The sequence below is a fragment of the Camarhynchus parvulus genome, chromosome 6, assembly GCF_901933205.1.
Source record: "Camarhynchus parvulus chromosome 6, STF_HiC, whole genome shotgun sequence".
NCBI lineage: Eukaryota > Metazoa > Chordata > Aves > Passeriformes > Thraupidae > Camarhynchus > Camarhynchus parvulus.
Window position 1 is genome coordinate 27,422,862 of NC_044576.1, and position 21,432 is coordinate 27,444,293.

Genomic DNA, 21,432 nt, shown 5'->3' on the forward strand with positions numbered 1-21,432 from the left:
GTGTGTGAATAAGCTTACAGGTAATCCTGGTAAGAATATCAAATTCCCAGGCAATGAATGCACACACAGCTTTTATCAGGTCTGTTTGAGGTAGCAGTGGCAGGAGCCACAGAAGGGTAAGGGCCCATTTTCCCTGTCATTCCCAGGGCAAGGTTTTACCATCTTTTGCCTCAGCTGTCTCCGCGTGGCCATCGGTGCTGCTCCCGCTCTCGGAGGCTGCAGAGTATCTCTCAGACACCTCCACCTGTCAACAAGCACCAGGCACAGGCTCCACAGATGCAGGTGACCCATTCTTCCAGCCAGAACATGCTGCAAGGACCTTTCCCCCCTTCTCCCATATCATGAGGTCCCACTCTCTCTGTAGCAGATGCTTTCACCTGGACATCCCCAGCCAGCTCACTCCCACTGTGCCCTTCCCATTGCTCCTGAACATGCCCCACCCCAGCTGGGCTCACCTCTGAGGAGACACAGTGGCACCCCTGGTGCCACCCTATGGCACCCTGCAGCCTGGCTGGTGACAGTCCCTAGAGGGGGCAGGGCAGAGGAACCAGCCAGGTGCCCAAACAGGTCCATTCTGGGTGCCCACCAGAGACTTAGAAAGTCTCTTTGTCCTCCCACTGTTTTGGAACAAGCTGCTCCCAGGGGAGTGTCACCAAAACCTGGACTAGAGATGGCCCAAGCCCTGGCATCCTAGGGTCTGTGTCCCTCTCAAAGCTCTTGGAGAACACAACCATCCCACTGGATGAGATAGCAGCTCCTGCCCTAGACAGTGGGTAGCCAAATGCTGAGTTAGTCTCGGAGGGAAGATATGGCAACAAAATTAAGATGTAAAGGAAAATTAAGATATTTCCAAGAATGCTCCTTTTCAGCAGCACAGGGCTCTGGTTACACTCATATCAGTCTTTGCTTAGCTAAAATTAAGGCACCTCACTACTCTCTCCAGGAGGAACAGGGCTGGAAAGCCCAAGTGCCAGTTCTGTCTGTGGAGACAAGAGGTACCTTTGGGTAGCTGAGACGCTGTGAGTCTGGGATGTACTGGTTGCCTTCACTGCCTCCTTCACAGAGCAGACCACTGGTCTCTTGGATTACCTGTGCAGAAGGGGAAGCCAAAGCCTGTGAGAGTGCTGCAGTAACAGGATCAATTCATCTCCCCCAACTAGGACAGGCAAAACCACATCAGCCTGGGAGACCCATGGTTTGCTGTCCCTGTGACCCTGGGGACTGTTCTGGAGCTGCATCAGGCATCGAGCAGCAATAGCTGGATCCAAGTCACTGGGAGAGGCTGCCAGCCAAGGCAGCCCTGGCGTCTCACAGCCCCTCCTGGGCTCCAGGAGGCTCCTCCTCCTGCTGCTGTCCCACGGGAAGGGCTACATCTACCCCTGCCCTCAGCCAATTCATGCTGGGCACCCACCCCAGACATTGCCCCACCAGCAGCTGGGCTGGGAGGTCCCCACGTGGCCCCCAGCATGCTGAAGGCAGCAGGGAGTGCAGGAAGAATCTCTCCCAGGACATGAAAATGAAGTGGTATATTTGTATAAAGGCTTGCAGTGAGGAAGGGAGCCAGAGCACACAAGGACAGGGCTGAGATAAGATCTGCTCTCCCAGCAAAGCATGGGAGCACCAGTGGGACAAATCCTGGAGGTGTCACTGACCCTGAGCCACTGCTCTGCCTGGTCCTTGCTCTGCAGCCCCAGTACGATGACATCAGCATTCGTGGGGATGATCTTCAGCTTGTGCTCCTTCTTCCTCACTTGCTTTTCCTTGTGAATGACTGTGCAGCCCAGCAAATTCACGTCCAGCTGGGGGTTGTGGTCCTTGGAGCTCTTGTAGCACTGGGGAAAGGAGACAGGAGTGGGTGAGAGGCAGAGGAGGAGCCTTCCTGCTCCCTGGCAGGAACTCAGCCCCACAAGTGATGCATGAAGTCATGCAGCCACGTGCATTAAGTGCACTGAACACAGCAAGGTCCCACGGTTCTAACAGGTCTGCACAGACTACACCCAGGAGATCCCTGATGTGCTGGTACACAAACACCTGACTGCATGCATACATGGTCTGAAATACCTTCTACTGACACAGGATCAAGTATGTGGTTAGCCTCTGGGGTAAGTATCTCTTCTGCTCAACCACCTCAAAAAGTTTCCCGAAAAGTATCCCTAGACATTTTGGGGGATTTGGATTTTGGTCACAAATGTGTCCTTGTGCCCCCTTCAGCAATCCCACGCCCACATTCCTTCTAAAAAAGGAATAAGATCCCCAAATCTCCAGGACATGCTTTTGAAGCATTGCTTCTAGGGGTACTTTGTTTTTTGCCAGCTCATTAACATGGTCTGAGGTGCCACTTCCCTCCTCAGCTCATAAAACCAGATTGTTTCAGACAGACAGGACAGGAGAGGATGTGCTCACCAGCAGCCTGGTGTCCTTGATAACACACAGCTGTTTTGCCCACTGTCCCAGCCACTTCTTCCTCCACAGGAAGGCACAGATGCGGGCATCCTTCATCAGCTCGATGGTGGCCTCAGGGGATGGCCACTGATGGGTTGCTGACTTGCCTTTGCTGCTCTCTTCCTCATCGTAAGATTCGTAGGAACTACTAACAGCTTCACCATCTTCTACAACAAAAGCAAAGCTCTGTCATTAAATCCATTTTTAGAATAACTCTGAGTCAAATGCTTTCCTCAGCCATGCTCACACATGCACAAGCTTCCAGTGCAGGGATGTGTCTTTTGAGGCTCTCCTACAAGAGGATAATTAATAAGGAAATTACCCTCACAGATCCTTTTTTCTTTCTAGCCCAATATGAATCTCATTGCAGTATTTTGTGCCTAATAGCCTCTGTTAGCAAACACTCAAAAGACACTTCTCGGTTGACCACAAATCTGAGAACATTCCCTTAGACATTTCCTGATGTTTGCTGCTTTCCCCCCAGAGATGCTTTTACAACTTTCCAATTCAAGCCAAACACACACAATTTTTAAGGCAACAAGCAAGCTACAATCAGCCCTTGTCCTCTAAATGCCAGAAGTAAAAATGGTATTTGCAAGGCCATGCAGCAAGCAATGTTCTATTGTATTTCAGACGTCATTCACTTTCCCTCTCTGGCCTAACAGGTCCCTCTCTCTCTACTCAGCATCTAAGGGACAGCAAGGAATTTTGAAGTAATACACTGTTGCAGCACCAAAAATTAGTCATAACTGGCAAACGTGAGGAGCAGTAACAACATTTTTATGTCCACTCTTAAATGGATTGCTATGTTACTAGGATGAGCTAGAATTTTCAATACTCAGCTCTAAGGCATTGCAGAATTTTGGAGTTTTCAGCTGATCACTGGTACCAGGCTCATCAAAAACACTGGAAATGTTCTCCCTGACTGCAGGGGGATTTGCTGGCATTTAGAGCTCTAAGTCACAACATAAGCTCACCGAGCAATATGGTAACATTGGTTTGGCATTCTTGTCCTACCAAACAGCATGGAGGAATATTGTTAAGTTTCTCTCGTTGGAATTTAATCTAATTTGGATTCTCATCAAATATTACTATCTACATAAAAATAACAGCATCAGATTGGTGCAAATGGAAAGAAGAAAAGCAGCCAGAAAAGAGAAAGAAAAAGGCATTAGGAGCTTCACTGAAGAATGTTTCAGTTTGATTTATTTGTTCTTTAAATAAAAGGAACTGAGATGCAGTAACAAAGCTACACTTCTACCCCCAGTGAAATTTCACTCTACAACCTCCCTCAAGTGATCAGAACCTCACCAATTAAAAAAACTTTTCAAAAAGCCAATACTCCTTTTGAAAGTCTCTGAATGGAGCACATCTCCATGCCCTCAATGTATCAAATTGTCCATCTTTTATGGGAAAACTTTTATGGGATACCTCAGTGCATTCCCACTATGCAGACTTTGTCCACAGGCAGAAATTCAGGTGGAGTAACAGTGCAGGCGTTTCTCACCTACAAACACCAAGGAGCTGAACCTCTGCACTGCTACAGGACCCTTCCATAGGCAGCAGCAAGGATGCCTAAGGGAACCTCATCTTCCAAAATTCCCTCCTTTTCCACATGGGCTCTCTGGCCTCTTTTGGAAGTCTCTGGTACCCTTATAAGCAGCAGGTCTCAAGCTGCCACCTTACTCCTGAGAAGCCCTGGATGCTCTTCTGGGCATCAACCACAACCCCAAGTGTGGCTGGTTCCTCATGAGATGAGCTCTTCCCTGCTTGAAGAGCTGCAGCAACTGTTGGCCTGGTGACACAGCTACAGCCTCATGAAGGAAAGGCATTTACCAGGCTGTGCACCTGGCAAAGGGGGACAAGCCTTGCCTGGTGGCTTGTGACAACCCTGTGGTCACTACTAAGGCTCACTCAGTCCCAAATCGTACAGCTCAGGCACCAGTGGCAGCCACAATCCTGGATGCCTTTATCTAAAGCCACTTCTGCTTTCCTGTGGGTCTTCCCATGAGCTCCCAGGGAGCTAAATCCATGATGCAGGAAGCTCAGAGCATGATGCAGGGAGCTAAATTCCATGATGCAGGAAGCTCAGACCATTTTATACTGCCACTTTGCCTTTGCCTCAGTGGAGCACCTTCAATCCTTCACCAAACAGCTACGTGTCAATACAGCCAGCATTACCACACATTATCAGCTCCACACCAGCGACAGAACCAGAATAAAGGGGAATAAAGGCTAGGGAAGTTCTCTCCACTGTCATCCTGAGCACAGGGAAAGCCACAAAAAAAAAATGCATTGTGCAAAACAGCGAGAGGTGGTTATCCTCCATGCATGTAACAGGCAAATCCAGGGGGAGATACCTGAAAATCTTTGCTAAAACTGAGCTTTTGGGGGGTATTTTTGGGTTGTTTGCTTTGTTGTTGTTGGTTAAAAAAGGCACTTCAGGTTTGGAAAGCATGCCATACCCATAGTTATTGTGGCATAAATAACGCCCTCAGTAACCTGCAACCCTGGCCTGGGTCCAGCCGCAGCAAGCCTACCAAAAAGACCTGCACAGTCAAAAAGAAAGAGAAAGGGAGACAAAGAGAGAAAGCCACAGATAAGCAAATGCAGAAAACAGGGACATCAATCCCCTTGGCCAGTGAGGCTGTCCCATCCCTGCACGCTGAGGTTTCATAAAGGGACAGCGTTTTCAACCCATCCCCTCAAACAAGGCAATTCCCTTTAAAACAGAATCGTCGTCATCATAATTAAGAGCAGCCAGGGCTGATGAGCTGTTTCAGCCAGAACAATGATTGCTCAGTTGGCAGCCACGCTGCTCCTCTCCCAGTTTCACTCCTTATCGCACCCTCCAATTATGCAAAGGCTGCTGATAAGGTTTTAGCACATTTCAGCCCAAGAGGGAAGGGAAGCAGCAGCCTCTGCTGGAGCTGGAAAATGAAAGGCAGAGCATCCCCAGCGGAGGGGTGGGAGTGCTGCTGATGGAAGATGGACCCCGAGACCCAGCGGAGTCGCCCGCTTGCTTTGCTTCAATTAATTCAGCCCCAGTTTGCTGCAGTGTCTCACAGTCCCACCTCTGACGGTGCACCAAAGCTCTATCTCCTCAGCCCATCTGGAGGCTTGCTTTGATGTCCTTTCTTGGCAGTGCACCCACTTATTTTAGTCGTGTTCCTATTTTTGTCTGACTCCACTACGCCCATTTGTTTGGGGACACATGGGTGTCTTCCAAGGCTCACGCTGTAACGCTGTCACAAAGTACCACAGAGGGACTTCTCACAAGAGCTTACAGCGACAGGACAAGGGGAAATGGATCCAAACTGAGAGACTGTAGGTCTAGCTTGGATTTCAGGAAAAAATTCTTGTCTGCAAACATGATGAGGAACTGGTTGCTCAGAGGGGCTGTGGATGCCTCAGCCCTGGAAGTGCTCAAGGCAAGGCTGGCTGGAGCTCTGAGCAGCCTGGTCCTGTGAAAGGTGCTCCTGTACATGGCAGGGAGGTTGGAACAAGATGATTTTTAAAGTCCCTTCCAACCCAGGCCATTCTATCATTCTATGGAAGATCAGCAGCAGCTTCCTGGACTGCCACCCCCTTCCTACCCAGCTTGTGGGGAAAGGCATAGAGGGCTGGGGGATATCTGGGGCAAGGCTTTGGCATCTTTGGCCAGGGCACAGCCAGGCATGTCCAGACTGCCCTTGAGCAACAGCAGTCACCCCGAGGTCCCAGATCATCTGCTAGCAGTGAGCACCACTGTGTGGGACAGGTACAAACACTACTGACACCTGATAGGGCACAGGGTGGGGCAGGGGAGGGATGGGATGGGATGGGATGGGATGCGATGCGATGCGATGGGAAACTTGTGCTTGTTGAAACCAAGGGCAGGACAGGGACCTGCAGGATTGCCCTCATGCTGCAGCCTGATCTCCTGAGGCAAAGCAGGGCACCAGCATCACTGCCCAGTTCCCCTCTGCACAGCACAGCACACTTCACCTTCTCCTGAGCCCCTGCAGCCTCTCCTGCCTCATACCTGCTGCTCCACATCTCTCCCTGCTCCTCCTTCTGGCTCACCCCCTAGGAACCACCTCCAAGGTGAGGTTGCCAAAGAGCACAGAGATTCTCAGGATGCAAAGGCACCACACTCCTCAGTGCTGGGGAATCACTGGAATCCTCTGCCCCATCTCTGCTGCTTTCACAGGCTCCTGTCCCCACCTGCAGCTGTGACAGTGCTCAGGAAAACACAGAGCCTGCTGGTGCCACAGAGAGCCTCCCAGAGCTGCCTCACTTGGACAGTGCTCCCATCATTTGTGCTTTTCTCTTTTTGCAGAGCTCTGATCTCTCATTTCCTTGGGCATCTGACTGACCTAGATTTCGGTGGGTGGTGGGTGTATTTGCATCTCAGAGCAGCAGGTTACCAAGGAAAAGCAGAGGTGGGAGCTGGGTGTGCACTGATCATTCCTGCCAGCCAAGTCTCTGATCTGAGGGCGAGTTCTGGAGCTGCCTGGACAACACAAGCTGGGTATCCCAGCACATGGATCCATCCATGGCTGTACTCCAGCTAATCCAGCATGTGCCTTTTTATGCCATGGCTCTTAACAATTTATCCACTTTCCAATGAGCAGCAGAAAGGGGAAAGAAATCTCCTTTATCCCACATTGCAGGCATGGGGATGAGGCTGCAGCACCCTGGGCTGCCCCAGCTGCAGCAGGGCTTCACTCACAGGGCATCACAGCCCTCACCTCAGCCACAGGACCCAGAGCCTTCCAGCAAACACAGGGCAGAGCTGGGGGGCCTCTCTGCACTGAACAGCACCTCTCACCCTGGCCTCAATGAGCCTGAACCTCTTCCCATGTGAGCTGGGCACCATCTCATCTTCCTGCTCACTGACACAGAGCTCCAAAGCCCAGTAGCTCACACTGGGGCTGGAGAGGACCCAGTTCTCCCAGACGAAGCTGGGAATGTCAGGCAATATTTAAGTTTATGCTACTTTTCACTAAAGTTTTATCATTCTGTACTATCTGTCAAACTGGATTTGTGCCCGAATATGAATTATTTGCATGGAAGGCCCCTGCCCTGGATGACTCAAAGCTCACCCAAACTTCAGAGCCCCATCCCATGTGCCATCCAACACATCCAATGTGTTTCCCATGACTCTTCAACCCAGCAGCACTTTACTGCTTGGTTCTGTCTGCTGTGCACTGGACATCATAATTCTTCAATTTCTGGTTGTAGGCTGGCTCAATTTCAACAAAAAGGTTGAAGCTTGTTAGTTTTTAGGTAGGCTATGAGCCCACTCTGTTCTGCTGTCTGTCACTAGGTGCCCTATTAAAAGGTTTGTCCCCATGTTTCTTATCAGCTCCCTTATCAGCTCTTGTCCCTAGAGACTCCTCTTCTCCAGACTGGACAACCACAACTCTCACAGCCTTTCCTCACAGGAGGGGTGTTCCTTCTCTCTGGTAATTTTGGTGGCCCTCCTCTGGATCCACTCTAACAGCTCCATGTCCTTGCTGTGCTGTAGAAAAGTCATCTCTTTCTTCCCCTGCATTTTGTGAGAGGCAGTTTCTGGTTTTCCACTGATTGTTCAGGAAGGTGTGAGTGCTTACAGGCAGACTGGATCACTTAGGTGTGACTAACTCAAATTTTCAAATAAACCATGAGGCTGGTTCATGAGTTATGGGGTGTGGATTCCATTCACTGGCTTTGGCAAAGCAGAGCTAGAAACATTGTATAAGGTGTTAATTTCAGACTAACAGATCCAACAGCCAAGGCTTTAGATCCAAATCTGTCACCCTTAACCCTCTTTGCTTGCCTTGACTCTTGCCACTCAGCTCTGCCCAGGCCACACACTCTGCTGCAGCCAAGGCTGATGAGCAGAGATCTGCAGAGGGTGATAGGATCTGTCTCATGTGGGCTTAAATGGATTAGCAAGCGATGACAAGATCAGCTCTGCTATCAGATCGCAGGACGGCAATCTCAGTGAAGGGTGTTCAACAAAAGGACACAGGAACACAGTGCAAAAAGTGAGAATGTGGGAGCTCAGCATGCAGCAGCCTCCTCCCAGAGGGGTGGGGAGCCCACAGGGGACAGGCAAGGGTGGCCCTGCTCCAGGACATGGCTGGGGTGCTGTCCCAGGCACTGGGTGTGTGCATGGAACCCACAGGCTCTCCCCTCACACCAAGTGTGGCTCTCTAATCAAGTTTACAGATGGCTAAACAGCCACAAGAGACAGAGCTGAATAAAGAGCCAATTATAAAAATGGTTATCACTCCTAACAGAGCAGCAGAGCCATGGATTTTGAGCCCCAAGGGGACAATTAAGAGCGCTAGGACACGAATGCAAGCCACCACAGCTTCACCACTCAGTCCTGAACAGAAACTTGTGTTTGGCTCCAGAAAACCACCAAGACACAGAGGACCCACAATGGTTTCTAACATTTTACACTGACAATATATTGACCCAAACATATTACTAACTTCTACAGGAAAGGTAAAAATTGGAGCAATTCAGTAGTCTTTGCTTTCCAGTTGCATTAGGTCTGTAATATCAAGTGTGATGAGCAGCAGAAAACAAATTTGTCCCAAAAGCTGTACGAAATATCTGTGCTTTCATTTACTGATTCTCATACATCTCAACTCCTCCATCTCCCACACGAAGCCCCTCCCAAGGGTTAGCTGGGATGTACCATTTACAGAGATGTCATAGGGCTCAGCCTCTTCGTAATATCCCTCTGGGGATTCAATCTTGGGGACTGCTGGTTGTTTTGTTTCAAGAATCTGCAGAATAAACACATAAAACAAACATGATTTAAGATAAAACCAGATCCACCAAAACAATGGGATATCCTTTCCCTCTTTTTTTAGCACTCAAGTGCATCCCAGTGGATGAAATCTGTTAGATGTGGTAGAGTTAGCTCAAATATAAATTAAAATTACTGTATAATTGCATCATAAATGTTATTTTCTTTCATGTTGCTGAAAGCCTTGGGAAGATCAACTCATAGCAGCAATTGCAGCCATCAGCCTTACCCTGAACTGAGATTTCTGCCTGCTGCACTGACCCCCCCCGTAAGCTGCCCATGGTACCTGGGGATGGTCCTCTGTGCTATGGGTTGTATAAGATATGGGTTATCTTATCAGGGAACCAGAAGGGAGGACAATTGGTGCAACCCTGGCTTTACACTGAAAACACAACCTGAGCAGTCTCTCTCTGGTTGTGTCTCCAAGTCCCTGACTGATAGAAACCAACAACAAAAAATCTCTGCCTTAGGAACTATATTGGGAATCTTTAATTGTGCTCTTAACAAAAAATGAAGGAAATGGATAAACAACACCAATGGAAAATAAGCCTTTGAAAAGAGTCCAAGTGCTGGAAAATCCCTGTGGCGCCTGCCAAACCCCTCCCTAAGCACAAGCAAGGGCTGGCAGGAAAAACATGCCTTGATCCTTTAGAAATGAAATATCAATACATGGGGGACAAAAAGTGAAGAAACTTTTTACTTTTCAGGTGATTCACAGAGATGCTGGACATGAGGCAGCAGAGCAGCAGCATGAACAGATCAGAGCTTATGTTCTTCCCAAATACCTGGACCCCATCTCCCACCCTGACCTGACAGCAGCATTCCCTGTCCCCAGTGAGGTGTCCCTGCTCCCCAGTGAGGTTTAACCACCCTTAGTGAGCTGACAACAGGGTGCTGTGTCCTGCCATGCCTCAGCTGCCCTGGCTGGGGCTGTGCAAACCCTGACAGGATGCCCAGGGTTAAACCCCACTCCCCCCAGGAGGAGGGGCAGGTCTCTCTGCAGAGAGGTCACAAATCATGAATTCTGCCAGCCCACAATTGCCCCCTGGGCAAGAGGGGCCAGCTGTGCACCAGCATGGCAGGAACAGCCCATCTGCAGGTCATGCCAGCATCATCAAATGCAGGTGCAAAGCTGCCCATCCTGCTCTGGATGTTTCCACCAGCAGCTTCTGGTGCTGAGAAGCAGAAAGGAAGCTTTGAAGGAAGAGATTTTCTGGCCAACAGCTGCCCACAAAGGGAAGCTGTTGGGGCTGTGGCAGTGAGGAACCCTGGCCACACCAAAGCCACACGTCTGCTCCCACTTGGACGAGCTGCCTGTGGCTCTGCCAACCTCCCAAACTTCCCCAGTGTTAAAATTCCTCATGTGGGTCTGACAGATGCTGTGAGCAGCCTGAACTTTCCTTCCAGAGGCACGTAGAGCACTGCTGGAAAACACTTGCCCTCCAAACACTTAAAAGGTTTAGGAACTTCTTGTCCTAATGTGTTGCACTAAAGAAACAAAAAACAAACCCAGTCACTCCAGGGCTTTACCTAATCCCTTCCCTGGCTGGGAAATGTGTCTGTAATTGCCATCTGTGGTGGCCTCCTGTGTGTAGCCAGCTCACTTTGTGCTGTGACCATAAAGAAATTGCCTACACAAAGAAATGCTGTGGGTTTTTTTAACAGCATCCCACAACTGCCAGGGAAGGGGCTGCTCTGTTTGGTTTCCTACAGACAATGAGGTTTCCTACAGGGTGCACCTTGGTTGACCAGAAGGTATTTGTTTTGTCTCCTCTTTCCCTAGGGGTGTGGTTTACTCTCTAACTTCAGTCAAAGGCTATAAATTGTGTTATTTAACCACAGAACACAATTATGTTCTGGCCCTTTCAGAACATTTGCCTGTTGCATTATGGCACAGTGAGCATGCAAATATCACCACCCTGAGTGTTTGCATCCCTACCACTGGACCTTCCCTGGGGATGGATGGCTGCAGGAACAGGCAGAGCTGCAGGAGAGGTCACCAAGGCCTGCAGAACTCATGGTTTAAAGGTTGTTCTGGGACAAATCCAAAGGAATCAGTGGGACCCAGGTGGGCCACCCCTGTTGGGTTGCCCAGTGACTGCCAGGGACAATTGGCTGTGCAGAGCTTTATCACCATATTTCTTCCATGCCTCAAAAGGCAAGCATAGAGCAACACCACAGGATGCCTGAGTGCCACCAAACCACAGAAAATTCTGCAGAGCAAAAACAGATCTAATCTGAATTCCTCTCCTAACCTCTCAGTTTCTGTGCAAGGAGTTGTGTTCACCCTCCACTGCCCAGGTGGCTGTGGCTCCTGCCTGCCCTGGGAGCTGCAAACCCAAGGGAAGATCCATTTCCCCCTAACAGCAATTTCCCCTCATTAAAGCTCTCCCCAGCCCTGTTCCCTGAAGGACACTCAGATATCTTTGCTGCCAAAGCTCACTGACACTCAGATGCTCACAGTGAGGAGGTACCTGGCTGCTGCATCCAAGGGAGGTTAACTCCAGTGGTAAGCAGCTGGGAGAAGGGAATTCCCAGCACAGGTCTGGGAGAGGACAGGTGCCCTTCTCAGCTGAAATCTGAGACTGTTTTTTTTTAATTCCCTCATTTAACTTCCTGAGTGCCCAGTCAGAAAGCTGGGCTGCACCAAGCTCAAGAGAAATGCCTGGGGACACCTGGCTGCTGCTTCCCACTGGTTCCTTCATTCCACCTCCTGCCCACCATGAAATACAGAGCTAAACAGAGGTTCCTGCTCTGGCCACTGCTCCCAGGCCCTCCAGCCCCAGCCATCTGCATGGGCAGAGCCCTCTGGGGCTGGAGCAGCTCCCAAGGCAATCGTGCTGCATCCTAGGGTTTGTCAGCTGCACCCCATCCTAGCCCTTGTTCTCCCAGCTGCTTCAGCTAACTCCAGCTGAGCCACACAGATCCCTGGGCCAAAGTCCTGGGGCCTCACTGTGCATCCTCCTTCCTGGGAAAGGAACAGATCCTCCTTCGTGGCTGATGGGTGCCCCACCCCATCCTCCTCCATGCCTCCTCCTCCTCCCCTCCTTCCCTTTCACACCCTGAAATCCCAGCTAACAGCCATTCCCACATTGCACCAACTACTGAACAGCAACATCAGGGGCTCGGGGATGACCTGAGTCTGGGACAGCTGGGCTGGCTCCTGGCACAGAGACCATGGGGTTTAACTGACTTAGAGCTGCCCTGCAGAGAAACCCACAGAGCCAGCAGCTCCTCCTCACAGTCCTGTGGGCTGCACACCCACAACAGCCCCAGCACCCAGTGCACACAGCCCCAGGTGCGCCAGCTGGGAGCAAACCCCTGGCAATGGCCAAGCTGAGAAAGGCTCTGGGAGCAAAGGATGTCCTGGTACTGCCCTACCCTGCAGCTGAGGGGCTCCTGGCTTTTCTAAGATCATGTCAGCAGCCCAGGCACAGCTGATTTACAGCCCAGGAGACATTTCCAAAGCAACAGCTGAGAGTCATCACCACCTCTGTTTCTTTGAAAACCTCTCTTCTCCTTCCTCGAGCCCATGCAATGGGTGTGGGTCTCCCTGGCAGGAGCACAGCTCAGTTTGCACTCATGGGGAGCTCCCAGAGCTGCCTGCTCCACCTGAGCACAAACTTTGGGTACCACAGGGGCTCCTGGGTGTCCAGCCAGCCCAGGAGCTGCACCAACCACATAGTGACCCACAATCTTTGTAAACATGAAACATGCAGTTGGAAATGCCTCATTCAATGTTTTGTTGTTATTTTTAAAATAAAGCTCACCAGGACTCTTTGCCTCACCATCATACACAGGCAGAGGTGTTTCCACCCAGCCATGCTGCACAGGACCTGACAACAGCAAAGCCTCAAGGGGTTCAGAGCCCCAGGCTGAGGCAGGGAAAAGCAAAGGTGAGAGGGATTTACCTTTGGAGGGGGGAGGTCTGGCAGGCTCTTCTGAGGAGGTGACAGATGCAGCCCTGAGTCTCCATTGGTCAGGGAGTTCTTCTGATCCAGCACTGCAAGGCAGAAGCAATGACACAGATGACAGTGGCCTCTCCCAGCAGAGCACTCGCTGCCCTGGGCTGTGCTGAGCAGCAGGGATGCTATTCCAGTGGGGAGCACAGTGACAATTACAGGCAGGACTGAGGGCCACCGTGGCATTTCTGGCCATGGCCAGGAACGTGGCACTGGGAGACCCAGCTGACCTCTGGTTTTAGGGCATCTTTTCCCTTCTGGAGGGAATACTGTGAAGGCCAGACCCACTGCTGAGACCTTAAAGGGTCTGGAGAAGCAGCATGGGCAGACACCACACAATGTATGGAAACCCATGGCAGTTCAGTCCTTGCCAGCTCTGATCCCTGCAAGCAGACAGGTCAGTGACTGCGCCTCTGCTACCTTTCCCAAAAATGGGTCCAGCAACACCCTGCTCCCAGGGCAAACTGCAAAGGTGGCTGCCCAGCTAAGTGCACAGTGGTTTATGTGATCACTGCTCAAGGCCAAACTTGTGGCAGCAGAACTGCTCCAGGTGATCCGTGTCTGCCTCTGGAAAGTCACTTTTTCCAAGCAGCTGAATCAGAGTGATTTACTATCTGGAGGGTACATTGAAGGCCCAGAAAACTTGTGTTCAGTCCCCTTCTGCTACCACAGAGCTCCTGGGTGGCCTCAGTGAGTGCCCAAATCCCATGACCTGTGAGATAGCGCAGTGATGGATGTACCCCCTCCTTCCCCAGCACACAGGCCAGCATCACAAATCACAGACTGTTCCCTTACTGGGGTGGGAGGGCAGGAATATTTTTCCCTAGACAAGCATTAACATTTTGCAGGTGTCCTCTAATAAAGATGCCTCTCTAAAAGCTGCAGCTTGAAGAGGACTTAGAAGAAGGAAGGAAAAAGAAAAACCATCCAAAATCTTGCTGAAATTCACATCTGTACTAGCTGTTACTTATCTGTGCTCTCTGTTCCTTGTAAAAGTGAATGTCACCTGGCATTTGGGATAAGAGGGTCACTGTGGCCACACCAGGAGCCCTTCACACCAGTCCCACCTCCCAGACTCCTGCCCCTTTGTGCTGACTTCCAGAAGGAGATGGCATTTGGCTCACTGAAGAGCTCTGTGCACTTGGGTGGACACTTGCTGCATTTCTAGGGTAAATGGGATCCATAAATAATGGTGCCTTCATCACCCAGCGCATGAAATTCAATTACTGGGCCACAGGAAGGCATCTCAAAAGCTGTGTCTGTCCTGCTTAAATCCTTACCACTGGAATTGCAAGTAGAAAAGAGGAGCAGGGAAATACATTTTTGTGCAGAAATTGTGTATTTTAAAGTTTGGAGGGGGGGCTTTTGGAGGTGATGGGCTTTGGGAAGCATTTCACCCTGTGCTGCTGGAGCACAGCCGGTGTGAGGAAGAAGCTCTGCAGAGCATGAGAGGTCCTGTCAGCTCAGGCTCAGAAGTGTGGTCCCCAGTCCCATTACAGACATGGAATTGCAGAACATAAAAGGGACAGAGGGAGCTGTATCATCACTGGAAGATCAATATCACACCAGTGGGCACTTGGCCCCCTCCACCCACTCAACCTGAACCTGCAGGCACCTCTCCATCCAGGCACAGAGGCAGGACCAGGGCTCTGCACCCAGCTGCAGCTGGGGCTAAGACCCCACACCTGTGTCTCACTGACTCCAGCATTCCCAAATAACTCAGCAGTTTTACTTGGAATAGGGAAGTTGTTGAAAACAGAAAGAGAGAAGCGCCAGGTCCCACAGGGAGTGACTGAGTGGGCAGGGTCATGGCCCTGATAGGGAAAAGTCTGAAACAAAAGAACCACCTCTAAAAATAAATTGTCTGAAATTTCCCCTGTGTTTGAGCATGGTGGAGCAGTGCAAGCTCTGCTTTATCCACCCAAACGAGAACTTATATAAAGAGATGTTTCTGTGGCTGCTCAGCTGCTGGGAGGCTGTGTGATCCCATTATGGAGCATTACAGCATCACCCAGAGGGCCCTGTCTGGAGGTCACACTGGGGCCACACGTGTGAGATGGGAGCACATCCTGTCTTCAGAGGCATTTGAAGTTAGCCCAAGTTTGGCTGCAGGTAGTTTAAAGAAAAAATCAAACCAAATAAACAACAAAAAAAACCCCAAACAAAACAAAACAAACCACCACAAAGAAACAAAACCAAAACAAACAACTGTGGAAGTGAGACAATCCCAACTATTGCAGGACCAGCACACCAGCAGCAGGCTGCACTGATGAGCCCTTGTCTCATCCCTCTGCATTGGAACCTCTGGGGCAGGATCAGCCCCTGACTAGGTGTGCATTTAAAAATGTGTGTCACTAATTCTCTCCCTCCATGCAATTATCAGCAACCTCTTTCACAGTGAACTTCAAAGAGGAAGAACATTTTTAGACAATTATGTTCTTTGCCGTGTTACAAACCCAAAACCTGGGAAAACTAAATTGGAAATGAGTATTTCACCTAGGTTGGATTCCTCAGCCTTTACTCTGCAGAGCTCCCACACCCCAGGGAGATGGAGGAGCTCTGCCCCTGCAGATGGTGAGGGCTGAGCCCAAACTCACCTCACAAGGCTGTGACAGCACAGACCCTCTGGGCCAGGGCAGAGCAGCACAGCAAACCAGAAATACACTTTCAAGGTCTCAAAGATGCAAATAGCGACTTGCTTTGTGGCCAAAGAAAGCATGAAGGCTTCCTTGAATATTTCAGACACTGGAGCTTCAAGCCTTAGAAGGCAACATTTTTATCCCAAAATAAAGCCCTCCAAAGTGCTACTTCCAGGAATAACCTCACAGCATTGGCAAGGACCACTATTTCCAAGGGAATGTTATGAAAATGGCCCTTCCACAACCAGCAGCTGCTTCAGGCCTCAGAGCTGCCAGAGCAAGGCTGTAACCTTGTGTGCCTTCATCATCCCCTGAGACACAGTGAAACCATTAATCTTCAGCTCCCTACCTTTGTCTTGTTTCTCTTGGTCACCCTGCTGTTTATGGACTGTCACTTTGTTCATATAAATATACTCCTCATCACCACCTGCAAAACAAAGGGAAAAGTGAACTCTTTACCCACATGCTGCTTTCACACTGCTAAGTTTTTCCAAAAAGGCAGATGTAAAAAGTGTCTCTGCTGAGCACATTTGGAGAGAGCATGTTGGTTGAGGCAACGTGCAGGAAAAACCCCAAGCAATAATAAAAAGCAGAAAAATTAAGTGCTTTATGGTCAGGAAATTCCGTAAGTTAAAATTTCTACTTAAACATTAACTTGGCCAAACAGTACATCCTGTGTATCTTACAAAGTGGATTAAATAAACTTAAGGTTTAATAAAGAAAACAGAAAGGATCAGGAATCTTGGGAATCCTTTGCTTGTAAAGCTGGACACATAACTATAGTAATTTTACATAAACAATTAGAGGTCACTGCAAAAATAAACTCAGTTTCATTTTCTCCTTCTAATTTTCATGTCTCCCATTCCCACCAGCTGCCAGGAAAATGTTGCTTCAGGCCCCATAGCAATTCCCATGACAGCCCAGCACCCCATCCTTGGTTTTCCTCATCTGTACCACTGGACTTGGTGTAGACTTTCAGAAGGTCAGAGAGGAAGCTCTTCTTCACCACAGCAGTGCTGCTCAAGTTCTCCTTGTCCAGTATCCTCAGAAAATCTTCAAGTTCTGTGAGCAGCTGCTCGAGAGCTACAACAGAAACAGAGACAACTGTTGGCAAAGCAGCTGGCTGGGGTGTGTCAAAAGAGGACATATGTTAATTCCATGATTTCCAAAATCCTTTGCTTTTTCTGCCCAGGAATAGTTCATATTTAATTTTCCAGCTTGAGCTCTGCCTCTAGCTTTGGAAAGAAAGTGAGTCTTAAACCAAAAAGTCTCCAACTTCCCTTAGTCTGTTCACACATCAGTGAAATCCCATGCAAATACCTATTCTCCTTCCATTAGGACTTCTTGCTCAAGCAAAGACAACCTGAAGAGGTTGTCTCAACAATCTCAGCATTGGGGCTGAGATTACATGAAAGCAGCTTGCAAGGTCTTCATACATGCACCTTGAGTCCTGGCAAATATCATTCAAACCTCATTTGGCTTGGGACCTACCAAAAATCCTGCTTTTTCTTCTTTCTAAGCCTCTTCCTTATCTGGGGGAGATGGGGCCCTGGCAGTCTGGTGTAGCAGGAGGTGTCCTTGCCCATGGCAAGGAAGCTGGGACTAGATGATCTCTAAGGTCCCCTCCAGCACAAACCACTCAACAATTTTATGTTTCATTCCACCATTATTTCTCTGTCTGCATTAATTTGAAAATGTCTATGTGTGTATTCCAAAAAGAAAAGGAAAAAAAAATCCCCACCTCCTCACACCCATAAATCACAACTCAGTAACTTCTCAAGCCACCTTGCTTGGGCAGCGACCACAGACCCACTGTACCATGTGAAGCTGAAGACACAAGACTCAGCAGCATCTCTCAGAGCCTCAGGAGGCCCTGCTGCACCCAAGATGTCCCTGCACACCCGGAGCCAGCAGCTGGGACAGGCACAGTGCAGCTGAGCCAGGCTAATGGGTTTGTTTTCCTCCTGAGGAGGTGCTGCACAGCCCTGCCACCAACAAATCACTGCTCTGACAGGGCTCACGCTGCAGCAACAGAACCTTAATTGCCTGCTTTTGTTCACACCGGAGTTTATCGAGGGCTAATTAGCAGCAGGGGCAGGAGGAGGAAATAACAGAGCATTATTATGTGGAGGGAGGGACAGCGTGTGGGAAAAACATCCCAAACCCAGCTGGGACTGCTCCTCCCCTCTGGAGGCTGCCCTGCTGCCCCTCTCCATGGCTCCGTGGTGCTGAGGAGCTGCAGGGATGGGCAGTGAAGCCTGGCTTGGCCACCACCACCCTGCAATGATCCCTGAGCACTGCACAGGGAGCTGAGGGATAACTTGAGTGGGGCAGTGCTCCCCTCCCTGTACTCACAGCATCCCCACACTGCTGATCCCATGGAACCCCCGTGAGTCACAGCTCACTCCCTAGGAAAGTGTTAATTAACACTTTGGATTCATAACACAAAGCATCTGGGCAGTTCTAGGTAAAGAACTACCACAAAGAACAGTTTTTTAAAGGCAGGAGAAAGCCATCACCTTCCCACTCCTCCATCTTTAGCCACCAGGCAACCTTCCTGGGGTAGATGCATGTCAGAAGATTGATAAATAAATTACACTGTAAATGTTGCTAGCCATTAATTGAAAAAACTTGCTACTGCTCTCAAACTGAATTAATCCTCTCCAGACTGACTGTAAGCCAGCCTAATGACTCCAGATCAGTCAATAACATCTCCAGAGGAACCAACCAACTTGTAGTTATTCACACTTCATTCTATACCCTCTATACCAAATCAATTCTCTTCTGGTCTGATTTAGGAGCAGCAGGGAATGGAAAACACCTGCATCACGCTGTGTTAACTCAAAGGTCTTTGCTAGCTTCTGTTTTGCCCAGAGAAAACAAGAATCACCTCAAGAAACAGAAGCTTCTATTTTTTCCCCTAAGCTGTGAGGAAACAGGTAGCATTTGCTGATAACTACTGGATGCCAACAAGCAATGAATGGTGTCAAACCTACTCACAACTGGCTTCTCTCAAGCTTCAGGGACCCTGTTTCTCCCAAGTTTGAGGAAACTCCCCATGGTAAATCACAGCCTTGCTGTACTCATCTGCTTCAGCGGCCCACCTCAGAAAATTCAAACTGAGGTCAGGCCCTGCTGGTCAGGCCAGCTGCACAGGATTGAGGTGTCAGGGATGGTACCAGAAACAACAGCACCAGGGACACCTAACCCTAATCTGAAGCTTCAGAAGCAGCTGCCCATGTGGATGTCACAACAGTGGGTTTGCAGGGAAGGGGGTACAATTCCCATTCCCTCCTCCACCCCCAGACTGCAGAAAATGAGTTTATTCTTCTCCCAGGCATCCACAGCTAGCACACACACAGGGCTGAGCCCTGATGAATAGCAGAGCCCATACAGTAGGTTACATTTTCCAGCCCACCAAAGCTGAACTCAGGCTTCCAGTGACTCAAAGCAGCTCATTTAGGATGTGATCCTGGGGCCACAGAGGTCAGTGGAAAGACTCTGTCAGACCTCAATGGATTCAGACTTCAGGGACTCAAGAGAGCTTAATTCTGTTCTTCTTCTGCAAGAAGCAGTCTATAAACCATCTGCTTCTATGCAAGTATCTCCCTGACCTCAGCTGGACATTCCCAATCCAAACCTGATATCTGCAAAAAAAAAAAAAAAGGCCAAAAACCTCCACTGACCATTCATTCTCTCCTACCAGAGGGAGAATAAGTTAATACTTAACAGAAATTGATGAGTGTAAGAAGTAAAATGAATTAATGCTAATAGGGTCTGTAAGATCCTCTGTGCAAGCCACTATCACAGCAGGTCCCAGCATAGAAACAACTGAGAACCCTTGCACATTAAAGCATCTCAGGATTCTGAGTGCTGGCAGTCACTGCTTGATCTCAGCTGCAGAGCAATCATGCTGTGCTGGTGATGTATGGATGTACCATGATCATGGCAATACCAGGCTGGTGGCTTTTCAAAGCAGCCTGAAACAAATGGCTCTCCCTCCAAGCTGCATGGTTTTGCTCTGCTTATCTTAGCAGTTCAGAAATGACAGCACATAAAGAGATGATTCTCGCTCTGCAGGGCAATAGTTACAGGTCCAAGGGACATATTTCCAAAATGGTATGGCTGTGAGCAGCAGGATGAGAGATCAGAAGTAGACAGAAGCCTAAGTCATAAGGTAGAGAAATTCTCAGATGCTTTTCTGAAACTTTTTTCCACTGCTATATTGCTCTTCTCTCACAGCACTTCTTTGTGACTTCAGCAATATTTCTGGCACCACCTCAAACACAGAGCTTCACAGATCTTACAAAAATTCAGCCCCCTTCACAGAAAACAGGGGTTACCTCTAAGGTTTGGATTGTCAGAAAAATTAAGAGGCTTGGCCAAGGTCACTGTGAATAGCTGCACTGAATCCAGTCCCCTCAAGCACCAGGATATGACCTGCTCCAGTTCCCTAAAAGCATGGCCACAGACCTGGGGTGCCATCAGAAATCACAGCACAGCTCGTGCCATGTTCTTCTCCATGGCAAAATGACATCAGCAACTCGATAAAACCTGTAGGAATTTCTCAACCCATGATGGAGAAAGGCACAGGAGCATCACAGTCCATGGGAAACTTGAGTGATTTGCATCTGCAGTGAGGGGATGATCATCACTGAAAGGATGGTACTTTGAAATATATAAAAATATCACATCTCTCCTGATGTAATGAGGACTTTCAGGGTGGGGGTTACAGGCAGAATTACCAGCTCCTTCTTCTTGCATGCACTTAACTGGATGATGAGATATGTTCTCCCTTCTTTTACTCCAAGACAGTGGGATCCATTTTATAGAAGCTCCTGGGCTGCCCCTGAGCAGCACAGGCTCTCTCAGTTTGAAGGCTGCAACTCTGGTCTCAGCAATAAGCAAAGAGATGCTTTGAACACTGATCTGTTCCTGCAGCAATTCAGTGGCAGCAGGACAGCACTGAAAAGGGCTTCTTTTGGCAGGAGCCTGTGCCTTTCTTTGCAGACTGAAAGTCTCTTGCATTGCAGCAGTGTCTATCCCAGCTCATGAGAAGCCAGAGCCAAAAATGAAACAGCTTGCAAAGCCCTCATTGAGGAAGCGCATTCCTTGCAAAAGAGCTGCCAATTTTGCCTGACACCAAGGTCACTGAAAGGTAAATGACCATTAAACTAGATTATAAAAGCCATTCCTACCAATAACCACTGATCTCTGTCATGGTGCTACAATAACAACCTATGTCTACATCTAATTACTTCATGTCTTGGCCTTATGAGGAAATGGGAAGACAGGCTCTGAATGAACTTTCATTCAAGTGTTTCAGTAACCACTGGATTGTATTAGACCTTTTAATCTAAATTCAATTACTTATTTTATCAAGGTGGAGGGGCCCCAGCCACCGGACAAAGAACTGTAATGAGATACATCTAAAGGACAAACTCTTTCCTCTGCTGAGATGAGAGGTGAAAGATAAGGAGTATCATTTGCTAACAGGAAACTAAGGCATTGGGAGATTAAGTGATTGGTCCAAGGATATGGGCATATTCCTCAGCAGATCAGGAATACAAACTAGCTTTCCCACATCCCAGCCTGGAGA

General features: G+C 49.1%; 1 protein-coding gene across 3 annotated transcripts in view; it reads right to left on the reverse strand.

Moving 5' to 3' along the window:
* The window catches only part of AFAP1L2 (actin filament associated protein 1 like 2), a 64,949-nt gene that overhangs the window by 7,928 nt on the left and 35,589 nt on the right, over positions 1-21,432 (reverse strand). The window contains exons 2-10 of one of the 3 annotated variants that reach the window (XM_030951556.1): positions 16,788-16,916; positions 16,183-16,260; positions 13,144-13,235; positions 9,119-9,209; positions 4,908-4,991; positions 2,404-2,609; positions 1,653-1,832; positions 1,000-1,089; positions 160-244 (exon numbers count right to left, since the gene is read on the reverse strand). In XM_030951556.1, the coding sequence (XP_030807416.1) occupies positions 160-244; positions 1,000-1,089; positions 1,653-1,832; positions 2,404-2,609; positions 4,908-4,991; positions 9,119-9,209; positions 13,144-13,235; positions 16,183-16,260; positions 16,788-16,916 (1,035 nt within the window). The remainder of the gene's footprint in view (positions 1-159; positions 245-999; positions 1,090-1,652; positions 1,833-2,403; positions 2,610-4,907; positions 4,992-9,118; positions 9,210-13,143; positions 13,236-16,182; positions 16,261-16,787; positions 16,917-21,432) is intronic. The other 2 variants (XM_030951555.1, XM_030951554.1) reach the window with 2 other exon arrangements.